This window comes from Barbatula barbatula (assembly GCF_947034865.1).
Source record: "Barbatula barbatula genome assembly, chromosome: 21".
Taxonomy (NCBI): Eukaryota; Metazoa; Chordata; class Actinopteri; order Cypriniformes; family Nemacheilidae; genus Barbatula; species Barbatula barbatula.
The window spans coordinates 9,802,957-9,828,335 of NC_136784.1; the positions used below are offsets into that span (position 1 = coordinate 9,802,957).

Below are 25,379 nucleotides of genomic sequence, written 5' to 3' on the forward strand. Positions count from 1 at the left end.
TTTCCTTCGTCTGGGGTCTTGGATGTGGCAGAATTGTCCGCCATATTGACAACTGAGAAGAAAACCTTTCCACTCTTTACCGATCGATCTTTTTATCTGCCCTCAAACATTGAGTTGTTTTCAGAAAACTTTGGGGCTGAGGAGGCAATTTTTCTGACCCAAAATCACCTTTTCTGTGGTGGACCTCATGGATTGGTTGGCACTACATTGCATCAGTTATGCAATATCTTTGTTTTGGTTTTATAGCTATTTCTCTGTAAAGTTAAATACAAAATTAAAACATGGAAGGGATATTATTAAAATAAAATATTGTTGTAGTCTCAATGAGCTTCTCACATGTGTCTAAGGGTCTGGTGTCGAAGTTTATAAAAACACCGATACAGTTCTTTCACTCTCTGCTGAGCCTTGAAATCAAATCCAGTTGCGTGCTGTGATAGGTGTGCCTGTTCTCTAAGCATTGACTTCTCTGTGTGATCCTATTTGAGGATCCACCAAGGGCATTTGGCGAGAAGGAACGGAGGATTTCTCCTGCCCTTTGTTGAACTCCTTTTTATATTTCTTGATTCTCTTGTTGATCACGCTCAGTGCAAAACTTCATGGAATGGAAATAAAATGGCAATAAAGAGTCGGCTGGGCTTTGTTCCCTGAACTGAACTTTTCCCAAGAGTGAAGTAACAAACCCCTGAGAGGGGAAAAAGGATTTGATCTACATGGGAAAAGAGACTTTGCTGGTAGGCCACTACAAAACCAGCCTGTAGAACCCTGAATGAAAATTAATTCTAGTCTTATCTGTTATAATAATAGTATAATGGCACCTGAAACATGCTTGCTGCACTCCAGTTCCAAAGCTGCCTCTTTCATGCCCCAGGGGATGTTTTTCACAAAGTAGTTTACATCATCTCTTGTAAATTTCACAATACTGTACAGAATGTGAAATAAAGTTGTCCATCATATTTTTAAGAGCGATAAAACATAGTTGGGAATTTTTGACATTTCAAGTCCCTATAAGTGATGCAATATTAAATTGATCTTAATACATTAAATACAGCTCCAGTCCAACTACTGTAAAGCTTACAGTACATGTAACTACAGTCTGCCGGCTTGACACACATGAGAATAGTCAAGCATCTTTTTCCAGATGTTTGTGTCTTTGTTGCGGCCATGCAGCCGCTAACATCCTGTTTCTGAAGCTGAACAAATAAATCTGTTGTGAGGATAAAGATCAGCAGGCTAGCGGATCGGTTAAGGCCAAAGGTTATGCCCTCGAGAAAATTCATAGAGAAGTCAGGGATGACCAAAGCCTTTTACATCTTGAAAAGTGTTTTAGTGTTTTTCTCTTTTTGTTTATTTGTTGAATAACATTTATTGGGTTGTTAAATCTTACTTTAAACGGTCATGAGTAGTTCATTTTTATGACAACATAAAAGGAGCATCGCTACGCAAAAAACAAAATGCAGTATAGCCCATAGTGTCATGTTGGTATGGAAAGCTAAATAATTCAATCAGTTAATTCAGAAATGTTTAATCTCTAATCTTTTATTCTATTTCATTCATATCAGCATCCTGTTATAATATTCTGGGTTATAATCAAATCTACTGTATTCGATTATTGTCTCTTTTGTCTTCTAAGTTGCATTATGGCTCTTTTTTAAAGAGGCACTACGTAGCATTGGGCTCTTTGTCGCCATCTCAGATGTGGGGACTCGGGGAGGTAGTTTCTAAATCACACCAGGTCCCCAGATAATTCTAATCCCGCACGAATAGGGCTTTAAATTACATTTACATTTACATTTAGTCATTTAGCAGACGCTTTATCCAAAGCGACTTACAAAGAGTTCGGGGAGCAATAAGCGATATGTCATACAAAGAGCAATAGTACATTAGATGCTAATACAAAAGTTTCAACAAACTACGTTTTTTATCATAATGAACATAACAAAGAGAGAAAGAACAACCGATGACCTGTTCTTACCTGTTCGGAAGAAATAATGTCATGCCTGGATCCGTTTTAAATCCTTTCAGATCACAGAGTTCACACCACCTTTGAAATTCCTTGCCAATATTCATTCGTGTTTTCGCACGAGTCAAATCACATTCACTTTTTTCTTTGTAAACTGTAATCAGTCGTACTTTCTTGTGTTTCACAACTGATGAATCCCCAGATGTCAACGCTGCTTGCCATTTAAATGTAAAAGTACTAAACGCCGCCATAAATAATACTAAAAGGTGTATAAAATCCCACCCAAATGTTGTGAGTACACGCTACAAATCGCCTGTCACTCGCAGTACGAATGTGATGAAATGACGCATAGATGAAAGACACCAAATAAGGATCTCCGGGAAAGACGACCCGACAGGGCAAATTACAAAGCATTATTATGTGGAGTGTGATAAATAAGGAGACGGGAGACGGAGATGCGTCGAGTCAACTTTAGTCCACTTAAAACAATAAATCGAACAGCGAGTCAGAGTAAAACTACTACACACCGGTTAACCCGGAACTTCATAACGAACACAAAAACACACCCCCTTAAATGAACAGTCCCTTGGTGAATGTCTCTTTCTTTGTGGATCACCACACAGGCCCCCCCAGAATTCACCCATACAAACACAGACAGAACCGGCCCGAAACCAAGAACAACACAGTGCCTAGAAAAGTCAGCGTATCGGGGGGCGGACCAAACGGCCATAACGGCTACGCTTAACCGGGGAGGGTAAGGCAAGGGGCAGGGCAGGTTTTGAGGCTGCCGCAGGGGGGCGCCCTCGCCGTGGGGGTTGGGCCAGCTGAAGGGGCTCGCCAATATCCACATGAGCAGGCTTGAGACGGTCTATAGCCACCCTCTCAGGCCTACCCCCCATATCCACAATGAAGTTCTTAGACCCTCCCACCAGGACACGGAAGGGCCCATTGTAGGGGGGCCGCAGCGGGGTACGATGGCCATCGTGGCGGATAAAAACGTACTTGGCGGAGGGCAAATCCTTGGGGACGTAGGACTGGGAAAGGGCATGGCGAGACGTAGGAATAGGCACGAAGGCCTCGGCAATGCCCCGGGACACAGCCCGATGAGAGGCCACCGACCAAGGGGCCGTGGCATCTGGAAGAAACTCGCCTGGAACTCGCAGAGGCTGGCCATACACCAGCTCAGCGGACGAGGCTTGAAGATCTTCCTTGGGGGCGGAGCGAAGGCCAAGCATCACCCAGGGGAGGCGGTCAGCACAGTCGCAACCCGTAAGGCTGGCCCGCAACGCGGCCTTCATGTCACGATGAAACCGCTCGCAAAGGCCGTTGCTCTGTGGGTTATAATCCGTGGTACGGTGGACTTTCACCCCCAGGACCTCAGCGACCGCCGTCCAAAGCTCCGATGTAAACTGAGGACCTCGATCCGAGGAGAGGTCGGATGGTGTACCGAAACGGGGCACCCAAGCCATAACGAACGCCCGAGCCACGTCAGCTGAGGTAGTGTAGGACAGGGGAACCAGGCCACCTGGTGGTCCTGTCCACCATGGTGAGGAGGTAGGTGTAACCACGAGAGGGGGAAAGTGGGCCCACTAGGTCCACATGCACATGATCAAAACGCCGCTCCGGCACTTTGAAGGTCGCTAAGGGGGCCTTGGTATGACGAGTCACCTTCGCGCGCTGGCACGCCACACAGGCAGCAGCCCAGGCCCTGACATCCCTCCGCAGACCCGGCCAAACGAACTTAGTCCCCACCAGCCTAGTAGAGGCCTTCACCCCCGGGTGGGAGAGGCCGTGGATGGCATCAAAAACCTTACGCTTCCAGCCAGCAGGTACCATAGGGCGTGGTTGGCCAGTAGAGACGTCGCAGAGGAGTGTAGAGTTGGCAGAGTCAAAAACCACATCTTCCAGGAGCAACGCTATAGGGGTCGTCCTGTAGGCTTGCACCTCTGAGTCCGCAGTCTGGTCCGCAGCCATAGCAGCATAGTCAAGGCCCAAGTGGACAGACCCAGCAACTGCCCGGGAGAGCCAGTCGGCAACAAAATTGTCTTTACCGGCCACGTGCTGAATGTCAGTAGTGAACTCCGAGATAGCAGAGAGCTGACGCTGTTGTCGACCAGACCATGGTTCAGAAGACTTGGCCATAGCAAACGTCAGTGGTTTGTGGTCAACGAAAGCCATGAAACGCCGACCCTCCAACAGGAAACGGAAATGACGGGTGGCGAGGAAAAGCCCCAGGAGCTCCCTGTCGAAGGCACTGTACTTCCTCTCGTTGTCACGGAGCTTCCTACTGAAAAAGGCCAGCGGCTGCCAGGCTCCGCCCACCCACTGCTCACACACAGCCCCCACGGCATAATCAGAGGCGTCTGTAGGAAGTGCAAGTGGGGCAGTCGGAGAGGGATGCGCCAGCAGAGCAGCGTTGGCCAGCACGGTTTTGGCAGCATCAAAAGCCTCCATCATCTCTGGGGACCAAGCCAACACATCGGCAGGCCTCCCACCCCGCAAGGCGGCGTACAAGGGTCGCGTAAGTTGGGCCGCATGGGGGAGGAAACGGTTGTAGAAGTTCACCATACCCAGGAACTCCTGCAGGGACTTCACTGTGCGCGGGCATGGAAAACTGGCGACGGCTTCCACCTTGGCAGGGAGGGGAACGGCCCCCTGGGGGGTGACGTGGTGGCCGAGGAAGGTGATGGAGGACCGGCCAAACTCGCACTTGGCTGGGTTGATGATGAGACCGTGCTCCTCGAGCCGGCCGAACAGCTGTCGAAGATGTGCCCGGTGGTCGTCCACGGACGCGCTTGCCACCAGAATGTCGTCCAGGTAAACAAATAGTAACGGCATATCCCGCAACACAGAGTCCATGAGGCGCTGAAACGTCTGCGCTGCACCCTTGAGGCCGAAAGGCATCCGGAGGAATTCGAAAAGGCCAAAGGGGGTGATGACTGCGGTCTTGGGGACATCCTGCGTGTGGACTGGCACCTGCTGGTAACCACGCACCAGGTCAACCTTCGAAAAGATAGTGGCACCGGCTAGGTGGACAGAGAAATCCTGTATGTGTGGCACAGGGTACCGGTCGGGGGCGGTGGCATTGTTCAGGCGACGGAAATCGCCACAGGGACGCCAACCACCAGCAGCCTTGCTCACCATGTGTAGGGGGGAGGCCCACGGGCTGTTGGAGCGGCGCACAATGCCGAGGTGCTCCATGGTAGTGAACTCCTCCCTGGCGATCGCAAGCTTGGCAGAGTCGAGGCGCCGTGCTCGTGCATAGACTGGGGGCCCAACCGTGGTGATGTAATGCTCCACGCCATGCTTAGCCACCGCTGATGAAAATGTGGGCGTGGTAATGTCAGGGAACTCAGCAAGCAGGCGTTGATACGGGTCCCCGGTAGCAAGTGTATTCGCCAGACAGAGTGCCCCCACCCCTCCCAGCGTGCAGGGGTACGAAGCAAAAGAAAGGGCGTCGATAAGGCGGCAGTTTGTAACATCCACCAACAGTCTGTAAGCGCAGAGGAAGTCTGCCCCCAGGAGTGACGTAGATACGGCAGCCATGACGAAATCCCAGCCGAAACGTCGCCCGCCAAAACACACTTCCACATACCTCGTGCCATAGGTACGAATAGGCGTGCCGTTAGCAGCGTCCATCGGGAGGCCTTGCCCGCCAGCCATAGTGTCCACAGGCGTTGCTGGCAATATGCTGCGCTGAGCCCCAGAGTCGACCAGCAGCCGCCGGCCAGACAAGGTGTCGGTGATGAATAGCAGCTTGCAGTCACGGCCAGCGCCCATAGCTGCTAATGAGCGCCGGCCCTGGCTTTTCCCTGGGCTGCAAAACTGCAAGGTTGGCGACACTGCTTGGCCCCAAACCTAGAATGGTAATAACACAACCCATCCTCACGCTGTCGGCGAGCTGTCACAGCGGCTGCGGTGTCCGTGTCGTCCTCTGGGGGGGAAAGGGGGTAGACGTGTGGTGGTGGGGTAGCAGCGAAAGGACAAACTGCTGCCGGTTGGCGAGGAAAATCCTGTCTGCCTCCACAGCCAGCGCCCGGTAGTTTCTGGAGGAAGGAAGGGAGGAACTGGCCAGCGCAGTGCGCACAGATGCTGGAAGCTGCCGCAGGAATATGTGGGCGAAAAGGAATAAGGGATCCGCCGTGCCCAGCACAGCCAGCATTCTCTCCATCAACTCGGACGGCTTGCCGTCGCCAAGGCCGTTCAGGGACAGCAGGCGATCTGCTTTTTCCAGCTCCGATAGTTCAAATAGTTGCAACAGGAAAGCTTTGAGTGCGTCGTACTTGCCGTCAACCGGAGGTGCCTCTAACAGCGCCATAGCCCTGGCCGTCGTCGAGGCATCTAAAGCCGCTACTACGTGGAAATACTTCGTCACGTCCTGAGTTATTCCTCTCAGCTGGAACTATGCTTCGATGTGCTGAAACCACGGCCGTGGGTTTTGCTGCCAAAAGTCCGGTAATTTGATGGTGGTAGCGTAGACGACACCGCCATTAGCCGCGCCGCTAGCCGCGGCGTTTTCACTGCCGTCGTTGTGGGACATAATTCCGCCGTATCCAACTCGCATCAGGGGTCACCAATTGTGGAGTGTGATAAATAAGGAGACGGGAGACGGAGATGCGTCGAGTCAACTTTACTCCACTTAAAACAATAAATCAAACAGCGAGTCAGAGTAAAACTACTACACACCGGTTAACCCGGAACTTCATAACGAACACAAAAACACACCCGCTTAAAGGAACAGTCCCTTGGTGAATGTTTTTTTCTTTGTGGATCACCACAATTACAAGCTTTCCGTGGTGAATCCCGCAAGGGTAGGGACACAGTTTTTAACACATCGTTCTTCCATGTACTTGCTCAATAATTGGTTTTAGCACATTTTTACTCAAAATAATTTACGGGCTGCCACTTTGAGGCTGCTGCTTTTAATATTTGATAAAATTTTTGTCAGCCATATTTTGATACTAAGTAAAAACAGAGCTGTCCTTCCGGGATGATCAAATGTCTTTGATTTATTTGAAGGTACTTTTGCTTTGATAATATATTTTACTATTTACTTTTGCTGTGTCTGCTGATATGGACAGGGCTTGGTTTTATGTTGTCATCTGAAGTATTTGGCTCATTTAGTACCTTCTTCCTTTACCATATGCCTCCTAAACATTAAGGATTAGTTAATCACCCCAGGTCAAATCCCGATGCAGGTCAAGAATGGGGCTGGTCTGCTACTTGAGCATTCTTTTCAAGTTTTCACTACTACTTTCACTACCACGGGTAACCTTTTCATTGCCAAAATTGTGTTAACTGTACTGTTAGCCTGGATAATACAACTGTACAAACATCTGTATATTTTGAAAACTGTTTACAACGGTTTAAACGAGTTGAGATGTGGGCTATAGTTAAAAGAAACAATGGTGATTCAATTCACATTCTTTGTCTCTTACCTCGAAAAACCTAACTAGCCAAATTAACAAGAACCAGATCCACACTAGACATATGGAAACCATCAGGTCTGTGAAAGATCCGTCAATACAGCAATCTATTTGTAATGCATCATTTGTAATTTCGCATTAGATTTCTGTCACCAATGACCGATCAAACCAGACCAGTATGCATTGCCATGCGTTTTTAACTTGTATATTGAACAGAGCAAAGCTGGTGGGAGGCGGGAAGAAAAGCCTGCGGCGTGTTTTCCACACACACGCATGATGTCATCATTCATGCGATATCCTGGAGATTCTCGTCCGCGAGAGGAAAGTTTATTAAAACAACTGCCAGGGGAGGGGAGAGAGGAACTGGAGAAGAAGAAAACTTTATCCACACAGGGAAGCTCTTTTACCAAACTGGATTACATTAAGAACAGTTTTCTGTGGATTAATGTTGCCATAATTCATTGGATTAAAGATTGCTGAAGGTAAAGTTATGTTTTTGTATTTATGAAGAAACTCGCAATGTCTAGACAAAAGCTAGCTATTGTTATTTTTTTGAAAGGGTTATATTTCGTATTCCCCATTGTATGCAGTGTTCCATGTCGCTTAACGATGCACATTATAGGAAAGTTGCTGCGTAAAGATTATAAAGGCAATTTGATTTAACCTACTTTGTTTATTATTCCGTTTTTCGCTGCAATTGAGCAACAATTGTGCAAGATTGTGCAAACACACCGTCAGATTCAGTACGCAATAAGTTCAAGAAGTTTCTCTTTAATTTGAACCACTTTTGTTAGTGCGAAACCCTTCTCGCGGCCCCCCCAGCGGTAGAAGCGCGTCTTTCGCGCTCGCGCTCAGCCAGGACAGTTCACGAGCACGGCGCTGTCCCCAAACGCGCTCATATCATCACATCACTGCGCTCCTGTTTGCACGAAGAGAATCGGGACGCATGCCCGCATCTGCAGTGTGCAGCTGTGCAATCACAAATTTATGATAATTTTTGGATTTAGGCATCGCTGATATTGCTTGTCAGTTATGATGCCACTTTCAGGACAATGAGATGACTGCCGCAACCCCCCTGGCAAGGTGCTTTTAAACTTGATACGGCCTTCGGTTCATACGTGATCTCGTTCTGAAGCTTTTGCAGCACACTCTCTGCCTAAGGTGGGATGTTTTAAATCAGCTCATGGGAGTCTGATGAAACTACCAGCTGTTTCTGATGCAGACCGGTGGGAAAAGGTGAAGAGATGCCTTCTGCAAAACCTGTGCACACATACTATTCTCATTTAGCACACATTCTTCCTAGAATCACGTTTGGTTAGATAAACCAAGCGCAAGCATACCTTCTAGTCTCTATATTATGTGAGAAAATATAAAAAGTTGCAGTTAATAAATGCTTATTTGATAAATAATGATTATAAGAAAGCTGTTATTGAAGGTTAAACAGCGCTGCAGATATGATTACAAATGCCACAGGCCCGATTACACAGATTATAAATCTGTCTGGAATGGATTGCGCTCCTCTCGTGTTTGATGTGGAACCGCATGCCCTCGGTTTCACCTTGATTCTGCAACTCCATCTCAGTCATTATTTTCTGTTTCACACCAAGCCCCCTTTAACAGGTGCTACCAGACGTCATATACATGATCAATTGACGTCATCAATTGACGTCTGGCTGGAAGCACAGTTTATCTAAATTAAGAAAGTCACTTGTTGGCTGTGTTCTGAAGAGAGAGTTTAACATAACACAGTTAGTCTCTCTCTCTCTCTCTCTCTCTCTCTCTCTCTCTCTCTCTCTCTTGCTCTCTCGCTCTCTCGCTCTCTCGCTCTCTCGCTCTCTCTCTCTCTCTCTCTCTCTCTCTCTCTCTCTCTCTCTCTCTCTCTCTCTCTCTATCTCTCTCTCTGTCTCTCTGTCTCTCTGTCTCTCTGTCTCTCTGTCTCCGAGCTCAGGCTCTGACATGAAAACATCACACGTACACGCCTTCTTGACAACCTCCTTCCTGTCACAGTCTACAGACTGTAACCGTAGATGTTTTAACAATGTCTAATTAAAGTGCCTGTTTATTAAAACTGCACATTGTTGTGTTTCACTATTCTCTTAGATGGTGGTAAATTATTGTTTTCGCATGCAAAAGATGGATTGTAACTATCAGTCTTTCACTGAAATGTTATGAATTGTGGCCCTGGTGTGTTTTCAACCCACGTACTTGATTCCCTAACTAGCGCTTTTGTCATTTCCACTATAGGCTTCAGATTGCTGGGCACCGAGCCAGAACGGAATATGAGCGAGACTGTTTATTTTATCTGTGCTGTCCAGCTGCTTTTACCGCATGGTAAACAAAGTGAAACAAAACAAGCGAAAGCTTTAATTTCCATTTGTTTTTCCACGTGTAAAAGTGAACGGTAATGGGAAATTTCCCAGAGGCTTTGAACACAGGTAAATGGACTACATCTCCGCCTCTTTTACCTGAAATGGATGTTGTCTTGTTGACTCGAACAATGTTGATTTTGTAACGAAAAGCGAGGTAGTGCTTGTAAATAACTGAATCGGAATGATACGAACAGACGTGCCAGCAGCCTGTGCTGTGCTGGCTCACTGAAAGAGGAGCGATTCACATCGTGCATACTGTGGGTTAATGTTAATTTCTATGACACCATCACTTTCACTGTCTCAACACAGCACCTACAGGTTGGCTGACTCAGTCGGAGGATGCAGATAAGGCATCGCCTGTATGAGTATCACCGGCAGGCTGAAATTTACAAGTAACCATAAAAGGAGGAGAAGAAACCTTGCCCCTCAGGCTTTCTGACTAATATGTCACTCTGACAGGTTCATGCTGAGACATGTCAGTAAGGGAGTGTGGGGTCACTTTAAGCCAACGGCATGTCTGTAAACATCAAAGCGAGCTGGTGTAGGTTCTGTGGACATGTGTAAATGTGTCAGAGACATACATGTTCGTATGTGGTTTATTTGTACATAGCAATCAGTGAATAGTGATGCATTTCTATTTTTCCTTGCATACTTAAAAGTAAAGATGTACACGTAACTTCTGGTCATAGGTGCTTGTTCCCTGCTGGAAAATCCTTGGTTGGTATCCATATGGTTGGTATGATTTGCTGTAATCTGAGCTGTATGGTACTATTTTACATATAAAGTACATGAAATAATCTGCAATTTAACCAAACTTCACATTTGAAGTGTGCAGTGCCATGTTTGACACATTTGCAGAGAGGGACAGATGTACACACTACACAGTAATGCTATCATCAGACGTCATGGGTTACAAAGCTTTATTGCTAATGCTATAGATCATTAGCACAATTTATACTCTTAAAAAAAGCACTCATCCTCTTTAATAGACACTATTATTAATGTGCCCATAACAACTGTATTGATTCTGACTGTTCCCACATGCTTTCTTGCGCTTTCGGGTAATTATTTAGAAGCTGTTTTACTGCAGACGTGTGTTATTAAATGTAAAATAATGACACTGGTGTCATAAAGCAGAGCCTTGGGTCTGAGTTTATAACCATATCCAGATCACTCGCATTTGTCTTGATCTGCTTAAATACTTTCCTCTAACCTGTTCATTTCTTTGGTTCATTTTAGGAACTGAAGGAAGGCGTCATGAGGGTCATCTGGTCCTCTCTGGTGCTTCTGACCATTTGGGTGGGTCACAGGGGTCGACTGGCATCAGCTGAAGGTAAGGTCTGGTCTTCAACTCAACGCATGATTTTGGCAAATGTCAAGCAGCTTAGTTAAATCTTTTGTTGCTTCAACACAAAATTATGGTATTTTGAGAACTTTGAGCATGTATTCACTACCACAAATCAAAGATTATGAAAGTATTTTGGTTAATATCTACATTTTTGGTACAATTTGTTTTAACAAAATAACTCATGTAAAATTACTAGATTGAATAGTTAAATATAATAAAGATCTATAGGTTGAATATAGTTTGACCTCCTTTGGTTGACAATCAACCATTCAATTATTTTCCAAATGAATGTGAATGCCCCATATGTTTGCTCTCTGAACATCACACAATTTTGTAGGCCTGGTACTTAGAAAGAAAAAAAAACCTTAAAAGAATAGAGAACTGTGGAAAATGTCTCAGACCGACTTGGAGAAGTCAAATGTTGCCTTGTTCTCTAGACTACCAGAGCTGAGCTTTAAAAAAATGCTCATGGAAATTTAGGATCTTTCCATATTACCGTGTCTTTTCCATAAAGTGAGTCATGTGTCAGTAATCTATAACATGTACAGCAGTAAATGAGTACCCTTCAATGTCATGGAAACTCATTACATTTTGGGTGACACTATACAATCTCAATGTTATTCAGTTCTTAGCTTGTCCTTCATGCTGGACCAATAGGCCAGACACCTAATAATATGAGAAAACACAGAAAGCTCTGTTTTTTTGAGAAGGAATCTGCAGTTTTCATGTAGACCTCGTCTAGATTTTCTCCGTATCACCTTGATACTGCTAGAATGTGTTGTATTTTTGCACTTTTGATTGTTAAGCTCTTCTCAGGCTGGGTCTCTGTGAGCTTTAGGCAGGAGTTACAAATGGCCACACTTTCAGTTTTTTGTTGTATCGTGTATACTGTATGTGTTAGGTCTGGGAAAACAGCAAGAATCTGGAAAAAAACGATTTCTGTGTCACGATAAAACAATTTTGTTATTTTCTTTCATGTATCGTATGGCATATTGCAGTATTTTTCATAGATGTTGGAGCTTTTTGCCGTTATGCTCTTCATTCTATGTCGGCTCATTATTTAAAAAAAAGAATGTGCATTGACCTAATGCTGCAATATGTTTCACCTTCTCATAGAGTTGGTGTGAATGGTGCTCAATATTCTTTTTCCCAAAAATATTTTTGGATGTAACTCAAAATATTGATTTGTGGGATAAGAATATCAATACAGTATAATGAGGAAAAATATCATAATACTTATAAATTGAGATTTTTACCTCAACTCCATTATGGGCTGTAATAATGCATGTGTGACTTTCAGAATGACTTCTACTAAAATATGATAAACCCTTGTCTTTTTTATCTGTCAAAAGTTTTTTTTACTTGTAGTCTACTATTTGTTTGTGGTCTTTTAGACAGCATGCAGTCAGTTATGACAGATTTTTTACAAAATTATTTGAAAGTAACATTGAAAGTATGTCTCATTGTCTTGTGAACTTGCCCAAAAGTTCTGACATGTTTTTACCTTTAGCGATTAAAAAGTGCTATTCTAAATCCTAAGAAAATGCTATTAAGATATTACCTTTTACTATTCATTTATAAAGAATAATATTTGATCATCATATTCCATTTCATAACTGTAGCAGTTTTTACACCTATAGAAGTGATGCCATGATTGCATGAGAATCATACCTTTCCCCAAATCCTCAAATGGCCCTTGTTTTTACAGGGCAGACCACAGTTCTCTGAAGCTGCTTTTATACCCACGCTGCGATAAGCCCCAATTGGCTTTTATATTTCTAATGATTTTCTTCAAGCTAACTGTAGATCCTAAAAATATAAATAAACAATGTGCAACCAGGGACAAAAAGAGCAGGTGCTGAGGGAGCGATTGTGTACAAGGGTATAGGGCACTAAGCAGAATTTCACATTTATGAGCATTCAAGACAATGTTAATAAGGAGATGTTTTGAATGGTGAGGTGACTAAGTTATCTTCCCTTTAGCTTACCAGCACCAGAAACCCATATAACACTTTTCTTTAACTTTGTCTTTTTGACAAAGACGTGTTGACAGATGTGTTGTCAGTGTATTGGCCATACTTAAATATGTTTTAAACCACAGATGTATCTAACAGTCTCACTGTGATCTCCCCTTGCTGAAACAGCATGTGCATATCTGTAAATTAAGGATCTACTGAATTATGTCAAATCATTTTAAACCCAAACTTCAAACTGAATAGCGCTGTCTTTCCGCATCGCCCGGTGACGCGCCTGTTCGTTGTCTGTGTTGGAAACGCACTTCTTCTCCTCCTCCATTCAACTTTCCAGCATTGCCTCAGGAGCAAGAGCCGCCTCCAGATTTCCTATCTCCTCCCTGACATCTCTGCGTCTTAATCCCACTTTTTTGCCTCGTGAAACCAGCGAGCTTTGTAGAAAGAGGAAGAAAAGGGATTCATCCGACTCTGTCGGATTTCAAAAACTGAAAATGCCAGAACAATCGAAAATAAATTCCTCAGGTGTCAGACAGGTTTTCGCCGGAATCATTTCCTCCATTCTGATTTAGCTGCGGAGAGATTCAGGTGTTGTAGATTTGATAAGAGCTCTTTGTAACTTGACAGGGAATGAATATGAGTTGGAAACCCATCACCTGCTTTTCTTCGCTGTTTGTGCCTCAGCGAGACGGCTGAGCTGCTGCTCGCTGTTATTTGATGGAGTTTTTCATATTCTGATCTCTGATTCATCTCGCTACACCGCGCTAACTCGCTAATGCATATTGATTGATGTACGCATCTTTGAACCAATGAAACCATGCTGATTAAAAACTTTTCTAGTCTCAAACACTCATTCACTCGGAAAAACTGTCTCTTGAATGTTTCAAAAATGTCCAAAAGTCATCGCAACTGAAATGGAACCTCATAACTGTCTAGGTTGGAGTACTGTTATGTGGCAGGAGCTCTGTGTGTCATTCAAATAAAGGTTTTATGCAAAGTGAAGTTTGAGATTAGCATATTAAACTTACTTTAAAAAAATGACTGACATGCTTCTGATGATATTTAAAAAAAATATCAGAAGATGTATGACAGCATATTAATGTTTTCGTAGAATAAATTTAATTATATTGAAAAATGTTTTGGACTTGGACTGAATATAAAAGAGTAGACAGTAGGGGTCCAGCATATGAAAACTTCTTCAATAGTGTTCGAAAAGCATCCCAGGATGAGACAACAAGAATTTAATCTGATAAAATATCGTTCTAATCGTTCTAATAAAGTTCTAATCAAAGCATGACTACTTGACTAAATGTTATATTTTTGTTATTTTTATTCCTAACAGTTTAAAGGAGTCATATGACACGGCTAAAATTAATATTATCGTTTGTTTAAGATGTAATTCAATGTGTATACACGATTTATGGGTTAAAACGCGGTATTTTCCACATCCTGTGCATGTTTGTATCTCCTCTTTGCCCCGCCTCTCCAAAACACGCAGATTTTTAACAAAGCTCATCGCTCTGATTGGCTAGTTATCCAGTGCCAATGAGATATATCAGGTTCCAAAGCAATTGTACTGACAGGTACGCCGACCTTACTTGCGTATACATTTGGTATTTTTTCAAGTCATACCACGAACTGACATAGATTTGTGTGGGTGTGGTTACACAATGCGTTTCAGGCGGGTCTGGGTGAGCATTCGCTTTGATAGAATGCATCCTTTGTTCCAATACTTAAATTATAGCAATTTTACGTGTGTTATACATGCATTGGCAACTTATAACACAGGAAAACACGTATTGGCGCATATGTAATTCTATGTTTCCGATAAGTTTAAGATTATTTTAAAATTGGGATAAAAAATATGAATAGAGTATGAGTAAGTGACCCTAAACTTTTGAACGGTATAACACACACATTCTGGGAAAAATTATTTATATAATAATTGTATTAATATTCTTTAGTTTTTAATTAGTGATGCATTACTGATTACAAGAGACCATTTCAAAATAATGTTTAGTTTTTTCTGAATTTACTATTTATAGGTTTGTGTTAAATTAAAATGATAAGAATGAATCATTCTGTGAACTAACAATATTTCTCCCACAAAAATATTATTTTAATTTGCATTTGTTTGCAGAAAATGAAAGCTGGAGAACAGATCAAAATAACAGAAAATATATCTATTTTTTTATCTCAAGTACTGCAAAGAAAGTTCATATTCACTTTTAAGCAATACAACAGTAATATTTGTACATGTATTTAGAAAATGTAGATAACCTCGGTTTTCGATCGTCATGTCATGCTGCTAGTCGTTCACATTGCTGTTGGATAACTTTGTCACTTCTGAGGTTTCGTCTTGTTGTTCAACAGACACCGAACTGGAAATTAACATTTGGAAAGGTCCCTTCCTTTGTTCCATAGCTGTATACTGTATATGGTATTTCTAATCAAATTGTTCCATTATTTTCTCAATGTAGTTTGGGATTGCTTCATAAAAGATACACGTGAAATAGAATTGTGCCAAAAGAAGGCTGTTTGTGATGGCCTTAAAATGTGTTGAAACATTGCTATTATTTGTTGACTCAGCCATTTTTATAGCAACGAAAGACACATGCTGCTAAAAGTGACGAACAGATGAAGAATTGCACAATACCAATTCCATGAGATATATTTTGGCTGAGCCTTTTTGAGATTAGGTTTGCCAGCATTTCGCCCATCAATCAAGACTTCGTCAGACCTGCTGTCAATGTCCCCGTCTCCATAAAGTGGGATTATGGGAAAGTTATTCTAACAGAAAAGAGCTTGTCATATTTAGCTGATGTCTTTCTGACATAGACAATCTTTGATCACCCCAGCGCATTTACCTTACGCTCAGGACCAAGTTTTGACAGGACTGATCATAGCTGGCTGTACAATTTTTTTCGGCAAAAACTTTAATAGATGGATAGCGCTGCTACAACCTGACTGTCTTCTGTTCTCCAGGTGTCAGCTGCCCGTCCCTACAAGTGGAAGAATGGAAGTTTTCTCAGTCTGCCAGACATAACATCACAGGTAAAGACTGCAGCTAATAGACCTGCTCGAAACTCTCTGTATAAGTGAAAATGATTTTCTAGTCATCCTCATGCTGCTGGAACACTGTATATTTATTCCCTTTGTGAAACAGAAAAGGGAGTTATTTTGCTGAATGCAAAGGCTGCATTTCTAGACAACTATAGGTGATGGTGAACAGTGATAATCAAGCTTCAAAAATGACTGTCAAAATTGTTCTATAGTCTGTGATTTTGTAGGGAACATACTAAAATCAAAGCTATATTATTCTTTGACAATCTTGCCACGAGTCACACTGAAAGTCTGGCTATAAAATGTGGGTCATTTGTAAGTTGATTTGAATAAAAGTGTATAGTAATTGGCCAAATGTAGATGATAACCCATGGTTTTCCAAACTGGACCAGGGTGTTTTATTCAGTTGAATGATTCATGCTGATCTTGCTGGTCGACCAGCATAGCCACATTGTTTACCTGCAAAACTCGTAGTTGGTCAACCAGTGCGACTTTGCTGGGGAAATGGCTTGACCAGAGAAGTCTTACTGTTGATTTTAGTTGACACCCGGTGAAGTACCAGCACACAAGCAGTACTGTATGCTGAGGATCAGTAACCAAAACCCAACACCTGCTTGCTCTTAAGCAAGTTAATTGTAAGAATAATTATTCACAAAGTTTAATGTATACATAGATTCTGCACAGTATGCTTAAAAAGTGGATTAGAAATGTGAAAAATGCAAATAAATGCAGGTCTTGGTATAGTGATGTGCCAAATAGGAGTTCACTTCATAATTATGTGAATCTACTGCCATCTGTACTCATTTAAGCCTTTTAATGCACTTAATAAACCCCCAACTGCCCATAAAGCCGTCTCGGTTCCTGAGCAGAAAGATATAGATACTAAGAGTGTTAAGGTCCCTCTCTTAGTCTTGCGTGATTTGAAAACTGCCACAGCAGAGTTGATACATTGCATAGGACGTGTCAGCTAATAGCGCACTGATTTATTAGTGTGCGGGGTGGTAAATGGATTGATCATTCCCATCTGCAGGTTTCAATTTGGTGCAACGTTTCTCTCTGCTGAAGAACAGTGAGGTCAAGAAGATCCGAAATCCAAGAGGGCGTCTCATTCTGCGTCTCGGGAAAGTCCAACTCATCCAACCTACAGAGTAAACAAATCTTTTATACCCTCCTTTGTTTCTTTCAGAATCTATTTAATCTTGACACCTTAGACCTTCTGAGAGAGAATGCTAGTTTAATTTTGTTTATTTATTCATTTTTTTTAAATGTCTGTTTTCCTATTCTCCAATATTCATCCCCTATCCAATGAGCAATAAGACATAATTGTAGATGTACCAAAGTATTCTAGCAGGTCAGTACAAGCCTAAAATTCCTGCCCTTTAAATGTTTTCTTGGTTTAACATTTATATCAGCAATCATGTAAGTACAATAATGTCAACAGTCAGACTTTGACTACTTTCTTAGGCTTTGTGTGATGTCAACCGGATAATTTAATGCTCACAGCGTTTACACTAAAATGCTGTTAAATATTGTATTAACAATAACTTTAAGTGCTTTTGGTGAGACCTAAATCCACATTAACTATGCATTGTGTGACTACGCCTCTACTGAGTTAAGAGCAGATGAAAAATAAGTTTTGATGCATGAACTCAGCCAGAAAGAAGGAGAAATGCATCTTTTCACAGCCACCCATTTGTTTTCAGATGTTAAGACATGCATTGTCCCTAATGGAGCTTGAGCAGCTGTTTATCTGTCCTTCATCAGTGGTTGGCTGTTCTCTGCCTGACGCACTTTTTAGAGAGAGTTGTTAAGCGGGTGTAAATAAACATGAGGATTGCAGTTTATTGCTTTGGTTTTAGCTGTAAATGCTGATGACAGTGCATTGCTAGACATGTTACTTACAGGTCAGGGGTTCAGATCCAGATTAATGGTCATCTGAAATTGATTTTTTAATGGCTGATACTGATCAGCTGTGACTGCGATTATAATTGAATATCATCATGAAGAGTGCCGGTGGCATTAAATAGAAGTCCCAATTGGCTTGTCATTATATCTTTTTGCTGTCTGGGAGAAATAAGAGATATTTTATAGAGCTTTTTTATGAGTAACGGAGATATAACACATTTTTTTGGATCTCATGTGAGGTAGCATTTAGACAGCAGCCATATCACCCTTTAGCCCAAGACTGGTTGCCCAGGGCTGAGCCTGGTCAGTACCTGGATGGGAAACTTCCTAGGAAAGCTAGGTTTCTGCTGGAAGAGGTATTAGTGAGAGCAGCGGGGCGGCTCTCCCTGTGGTCTGTATGGGTCCTAATGCCCCAATATAGTGATGGCGACACTATTCTGTAAAAAGCACCATCCTTTGAATAAGACTTTAAACCGAGGTCCTGACTCCCTGTGGTCATTAAAGATCCCATAGCACTTCTTGTAAAGAGTAGGGGTGTAACCCCGGTGTCCTGGCCAGATTCACTCCACCGGCCCTTGTCAATCATGGCCTTCTAATAATCCTCAACCTCTGAATTGGCTCTTTCTCTCTCTCCTCTCCACCTATAGCTGGTGTGTGGTGAGCGCACTGGCGCCGATGTAATGTGGCCGCTGTCGCATCATCCAGGTGGAAGCTGCACACTGGTGGTGGTTGAGGAGAGACCCCCTCAAATGATTGTAAAGCGCATTGGGTGTACAATAATACATAATAAAGTGCTATATAATTTAATGCCTCATTCATTCATCTGTTTCAAAGGTTCAGGAGAATGAGAAAAAAATTAGGACTCTTCATTAAATTAAAATTTTGAAATCAAGTTTTATGAATAAAGTACAGTGCATCATGTTAATCATTTACACAGTAGATTTGCAATAGAATCACATTTGCAATATTTTCTTCTCTTTTTATGCTTATATATGCAATAATAATCATATTGCGGATGCAATTTTCACATTTTGACCTTCGAACTTCAGAAGGAGAGGCAAGGCTACACATACACGCAGACTTGCCCAAATCCCCCCATCATCAGGCAGTTCCTCTTTAAGAATGGGTTTTCCAGAGCCCCAGGTGCTTTCCCTATTTGAAACCTGAACACTCTCTTAATCTTTTCTCATAGCCAGAGAGAGAGAGAGAGAGAGAGAGAGAGAGAGAGAGAGAGAGAGAGAGAGAGAGAGAGAGAAAAGTCCTGCATTTTTTGTTAATAAATGCTCTTCTACACTCTCTTTCGGTGAGATAAAGTTTAATGTAAAGTCGTGTCAGCTAGGGATGTGTTACAGCGGCAGATGGTCTCTAAATTGTTTGGCCACCTCAGTGTTGGTCAAGCTCAAACTCTTGTAATAGAACTGTCTACTTCTTGCTCTCCTTTATCTTGTTTTTCTCCTCACATGAGAATTAAATGGGGTGTGTTTGTTTCGGTTTGTTTACACTGATCTTTATATTTGTCTCCCTGAAGAAGTGCAGCGTTGTTTGTCATATAGCAAAATAAACAAATCCTCATCATTGCTTTAGTTTTGTTTTTCAGTAAAACTATATACACATCCTTAAAAAACCTGTATTGTGAAATGACATGAGAGCCAAAACTTCACAAGATATAATTTGCTTGTTTTCAGAGACAAGAAAGAAAAAAACGAAATGCTGTTGGATGTTACAAGACAAAATAGACTCATTATGAAAATTAAGTTCATACTGTGTATCAGACATGTTCACAAGTCTCAGAGGTCCAAGTCAAGCCTCAAGTCTTTAAAGTGGAGTCCAAGTCAAGTCTTAAGTCTCTGTTCTATTTTTAGTAAAAGTTCTCCATAAGATAGTTATTGTAATTCAGTGTATGAAGCTAAATCAGTTTTGAAACTGTCTACATTAACTCTACGGAATGTCTTGGGTATTTTATACAGTTGCTGATGCTGGTGTGAGAGCCTGTGTTTTCTTCTTTTTACTGGGTCTTTGCGCCACATTTACCGGTGCAAAATCCCCCCAAAAAAATGTGCGCAATAATGATGTAATGAATTGCATGAAATGCCATAAATTTCGTTGGTGCCAGAGCTGCAACAAAGCTCAATGTATTCAGCGATGTAAATGTTCATTTTGACACAAGGTTTAATTTAGTTTTAGTCATAGTCTTTTGACGGAAATGCTATTTAATTTTAGTCATCCCCATAATTTTACTTTAAGTTTAGTTTTAATCGACGAAATATGAAAGAAAATTAATTTTCAACCTGTCAAAATTATGCAAATTATTCAAACTTAATCATCCATTATCATATCTGCTCCACTTTAATGGTCTGCACAGGAGCTACTAAAGTAAGACTTGGCTACATTTAATTTGTTTATATATAGGCCTAACACTTTGATGATGAACACGCGTCCTCTTGAGTCAGCTGTCCACGACTCCAAGTCGCAAGTCTCTCGAAGTCGTGGACTCGAGTTTCCATCTCTGCTGTGTATGTGACTCAAATAACTCAAAAGAAAACCATTTGGATTTTGTAAACCTCAGCCTGTTATAACAAGTTTCATCCTGTTCATGCACTTGTCTTTCTCTTTTTTGCTGGTTTCTAGTCGTTCCTTAATTATTTTCTTGTCAAGGGCAGCTTACCTTGAATTATCAGTCACTGTCATAAATCATAGTCACTGTTTCAGAGACAATCATGCTACACGCATTATTTGGGATGCCTGAATACACATTAGTGTACGAACACGTTTTTCTATTGTATGTGAATACCTGAAACTATGGATCTTTTTTCTTTATTAATACTGCTTAGTGTAGACTGCATTCTGTCTACTGTTTTAGTTGTAGTAAGTAAAAACAGTAGTATGCGTTACTGACTATTGAACTTATTGAACTTCATATTGCATATTTAATTCAGTGAGTGATGTAGAGTTATCACTAAAAATCCATTATTCTGTAAGATAAGAAGGAAATACTGAATGTGGTCCCTAGTTGAATTGTTAGGGCATTGCATTAGCAGCGCAAAGGTTGTGTGTTCCATTCCCAGGGAACAAATATACAAATAAAATGTATACCTTTTTAAGTTGCTTTTAATAAAATTGTCTACCAAATGCATACATGTAAATGGAACTTGAGTGCATTGCATTATGGGATACAACATTCCACTCAGTAAGCTCTGTTGTAACCGCTTCGTATGACGTAAACAACGCTGGTTTGGACGAACTTCCTGATTCACTACACAAATGTTTAAACAAAATAGCCAAGAGAATACTTATAACCAATTTTAAAATGGTATAATATTTTATTATATATGTATTATATATTTGAAAATATACAAATAATTCATACATGAAAAAATGAAACCAAAAGTGCTTCTCGGCCAGACTTTATATGTTGTAAAGTGGTTTATAGTGCTCAATTTGGCAAATTTAGTCCTCCAGGTATTTTATGCATAAGCAAGTTTGCAAACCGTTCACAGTATGCAAGAATAGCAAAAACCTAATAGAATATAGTAGTAGTACAATTTAAACTAAGGGGCCATTCAAATGCGAGTGCAGCGCTCAGGAATGGTTTTTAAAGAAGTGCAACATGGAACACGAAAATTCTAGATTTTCATACCAACTTGCTACTGTAAACAGAAGCTAGCAATGCTTGCCCTGCCTGCAAATTCTTCTGATTGGTTCATTGTTTTGGAACAGAGATTGTTGAGCAGCGGTGCATGTAAAAGTTGAAATTCTTTTCATTTAACACGTCGTCTTAAAAACACGGCGCTCATGTTTGATGCGCTGCAAAAGACGCTAGACGCAAGCGGAACGTTCATGCACGTTCTTCAAACGTGTGTTTACATACAAAAACTATGTAAAAGTAGCACATTGGAATGGAATGGAAAAACACGTTCTGTGTGAATGGCCCCTAAGCCTGTTATAGATTCAAGATACCTTCCTGGTATTTACATGCCTTTGACCCACCAAGAGGCCGACAAACTGTTTATCTAAAAATGAAAGTTGAGATTTGTGCTGAGATGAATTTCATTCCAGGATTAGTGTCAGGGGTTATACCTCCTTCTGCATCCAGACTACCATTAATACAGAGATACTCCCACTGCTACCAGCGTTCAGACACTTATTCTTTACTCTTCTTTATGTGTGTGGACTAGCATTTCCTTGTTTGTATGTGCGCTGTAGTCTAACCAATCATTTTTCTCCTCAGTCAAGTGTTTCCTCATGGACTCCCGGTAGAGTTCACCCTGGTCTTCACCCTGTTGCTGAAGAAGAAAAGTCTGAATGATAATATTTACCTTTTCCAGATATCAGACGAGCAAGGTTATCCTCAGGTGTGCCCGCTTTCATCTGAATCTATTCTGTGGATTAGCCATTTTCAGATATTACTTGTATTTATGACCTTTACATTTATGACCTACAATGTACTGTGTAGTGTATCCTTCTTTATCCTAATGTAATTTAAAAGGCTCAGCTTAACATGCAGAGGCAAGTGATGCATTCGTTGGTTGATTTCGCCAAATTGTGTAAACATTGTTGCTTTATGGTGCTATCAATCTCTTGCATTCTGTTTCTTTAAGCATCCCAGATAGTCTGACATGCAAACATTGGCTCAACCCATACTGTCTGTTTGGTTGACCTATAAAATAGATGAAGAGAGTGTTCTTGAAACCTGTTTGAAAACATCACTTTTGGTGATGCTAGGGTGCAGAGCAACAAGCTAGCGTTACTATGCTAAAGCAAGGCCCAGAATTAACATTCGCTTACCTTAAATAAGAATAAGCTAAAAAAATATGAATGTGGTCCAAATAAATATTCAGTCATAATCAGCTTCATGTTTTCTTCCATGAAATACTAGAGGGACTTATTTTTTGAAGAATGTCGTAGCCGTTGCGTTCTATATTAAAATAGAAGTTGATACTGGAGCTTCAAAATGACAAAAAGCACAATTAGAGTATGATAAAAGCGGCCTATATGATTCATGCTCTGTTTTTCCCGTCTTCTGATGCCATACATTTAGCCTTGTGTGACAAACCAACTCAAATTTAAGGCATTATTCACTTGCACTCATTTGTAGATTTGAAATCAAATACGACAAGCCACTTCACAACATTCACTGGAGGAAAACAGCTAAATAATTCCTTTGTCAAAAATTTACTTATATTAAATAATACAAAAAGTTTTATGGCCGGTAAGAAATATTTATGGCCAATACATTTTCTCATTCTGTAGACAGATGCTTCCGAAAATTAATTCTGTACCCTGTGCTGCGGCTCTAGCATAATAACATTTTCGATATAAAACTGTCAACTCTCTATGTACCTATTTATCTCATTCCTTTAGTTCTCACTAGACTGGAATGGGCCAGATGGTAACCTGGCTCTGCGGGCGAGAGGGGCTGACCCCGAAGGGCCCATGGTGGGTTGTGTATTCGAAGGGGATGGTGTGGAATCCCTAATGGACATGCGCTGGCATAAGGTGGCTCTGAGTCTGCAGAGAGATGTTGCCTCACTGCATGTGGACTGCAGTTCCATTGAGACCAAGCCCATGGAGCTCCGTGGCCCGGTGACCAACAATGGACACACGTTGTTGGGAATGAGGGCTACTGACGCTGCCCCTGTGGAGGTAAGACACTGCGAGATGGTGTAATGAAAAGTGATTACCTGTCTTGGGTATATGTATCCAAGGGAATATTCAAGCAGGTTACAGGGCGACTTGAAATAAGTTTTTCGCAGGAAATGGAAAAAAGCACTGTAGTTCTTAAATGATTAAAAACTGTGTCAAGCCGTTTTTAAAACTTTTAGATATTTGCAAAGTCCATTGACAAACATGGTGACTTATTATTACAATTTAAGGGCAAAAAATAACAATCACAAAATATGGAGATACAAGGTTTTAGAAGGACGGCAGCGTTATAATTATCATTTAAAAGTTTTGACAGTGTGGATCAACTTCTTCTGTATTCATATAGACATTTATGCTTAACAATGGTCTTTAAGCACTGGTGTAATGACAATATAAGTCTCTTCATTAGACTTCATCTAAATATTACAGGAAATGTGTTTATAAAAAAAGAATATTGTAATATAAATTCGATAATAAAAATTATATTATTGTTCTCCACAATACACTGCTGTTGTTTATTTTGTCTCCTCAAATGACTCAAACAAAATCCAGTTTTGTATTATTTAGTCTGCTTTAGTTTGAGTGGAAGTTACTTGGTAAGTCTATTTTTAATAATAGAATGTGCTTATTTTAAAAGTAAATTGTTGTTAGTATGGAAATATTAATGATAATGCCTTGTGATTTCAGTACGGTTTTTTGCTGGTTTGTTGTCAATTACTGTAAGAGGTACTTTACCTAAGTGATGATAGAGCTGTGGGGATACACGAGACAAAAACAATAGGGCTGTACAGCTATAAACGATTGGGAGTTAACAGCAGGCTGTATTGTGAGCCCTGTGCAATACAAAGGATAAGACTCGGGGTATCATGATGAATGGCTGCTAAAGCTTTCAACTCCGCTGATAATTGAACACGACACTACTAATGCAGAAGTCGGAAGTAGATGTTTCCAATAAGCTGTCTTACCCGCAGGTTTCGCCCAGGGCATCCTGTCTGTAGGGGAATAAGTGTGTATATCTGTGGATGTGTGAGAGTCAGGAAGACCACTGGCACTTTTCTTTGGGGCTAAAGATGCTAAGCGCACTCACTTCGAAGATTATGAAACATTCAGGCCGTACGAGCGAAAGAGGGCTTCATTCTATATAAACTAATTACTACTTTAATCCCACCCCTAGGCGAAGTAATGATTCAGGTGGTCATATAAAGCATTAGTGAAGTCTATTTGCTCAGTTGTCCTGGGATGGTCACACTTTGTTCTTACCTTTTGATTTGGCTGTTTAATAATGTGAATATACATAGATTACGCTGTTCTGCTTGACTTGTTTGTAAGACATTTCTCTTTTCTCTCAGATTGACGTTCAGCAGGTGACGGTGTACTGTGACCCCACTCTGGCCATTCAGGAGGCCTGCTGTGAGATACCAGGTGCTCGGGTAAGAAAGTGGCAAACTTTGACAGGTTACTTTAACTGAGGCACTAAATGATCAGCATATAGGTAAATATTACGTTTTGTTAAGGAAATGCATTCTATCTGTCAAGAAGATCACGGTTATAGTTCGTTGATAAAGTCAGTTGATAAAGGCCCATCAGCAGCTCATCTTCCATCGGGACGACTGCGGTGGAGGAGCAGCGTTTGACTCATCGATGTGGGCATGCTGCTTTATTTGAGGATTGTGTTTCTTCTCTCCAAATTGATCA

General features: G+C 41.6%; 1 protein-coding gene across 3 annotated transcripts in view; it reads left to right on the forward strand.

The window, feature by feature from the left end:
• Window positions 1-7,730: 7,730 nt before the first annotated feature.
• Window positions 7,731-25,379, forward strand: part of col16a1 (collagen, type XVI, alpha 1) — a 58,610-nt gene continuing 40,961 nt past the window's right edge. For 2 of the 3 annotated variants that reach the window (XM_079484874.1, XM_079484876.1), the window contains exons 1-7: window positions 7,731-7,868; window positions 10,995-11,088; window positions 16,059-16,127; window positions 17,167-17,284; window positions 22,270-22,393; window positions 23,403-23,684; window positions 25,034-25,114. In XM_079484874.1, the coding sequence (XP_079341000.1) occupies window positions 11,013-11,088; window positions 16,059-16,127; window positions 17,167-17,284; window positions 22,270-22,393; window positions 23,403-23,684; window positions 25,034-25,114 (750 nt within the window). In that variant the 5' untranslated portion in view covers window positions 7,731-7,868; window positions 10,995-11,012. The remainder of the gene's footprint in view (window positions 7,869-10,994; window positions 11,089-16,058; window positions 16,128-17,166; window positions 17,285-22,269; window positions 22,394-23,402; window positions 23,685-25,033; window positions 25,115-25,379) is intronic. The other variant, XM_079484875.1, reaches the window with a different exon arrangement.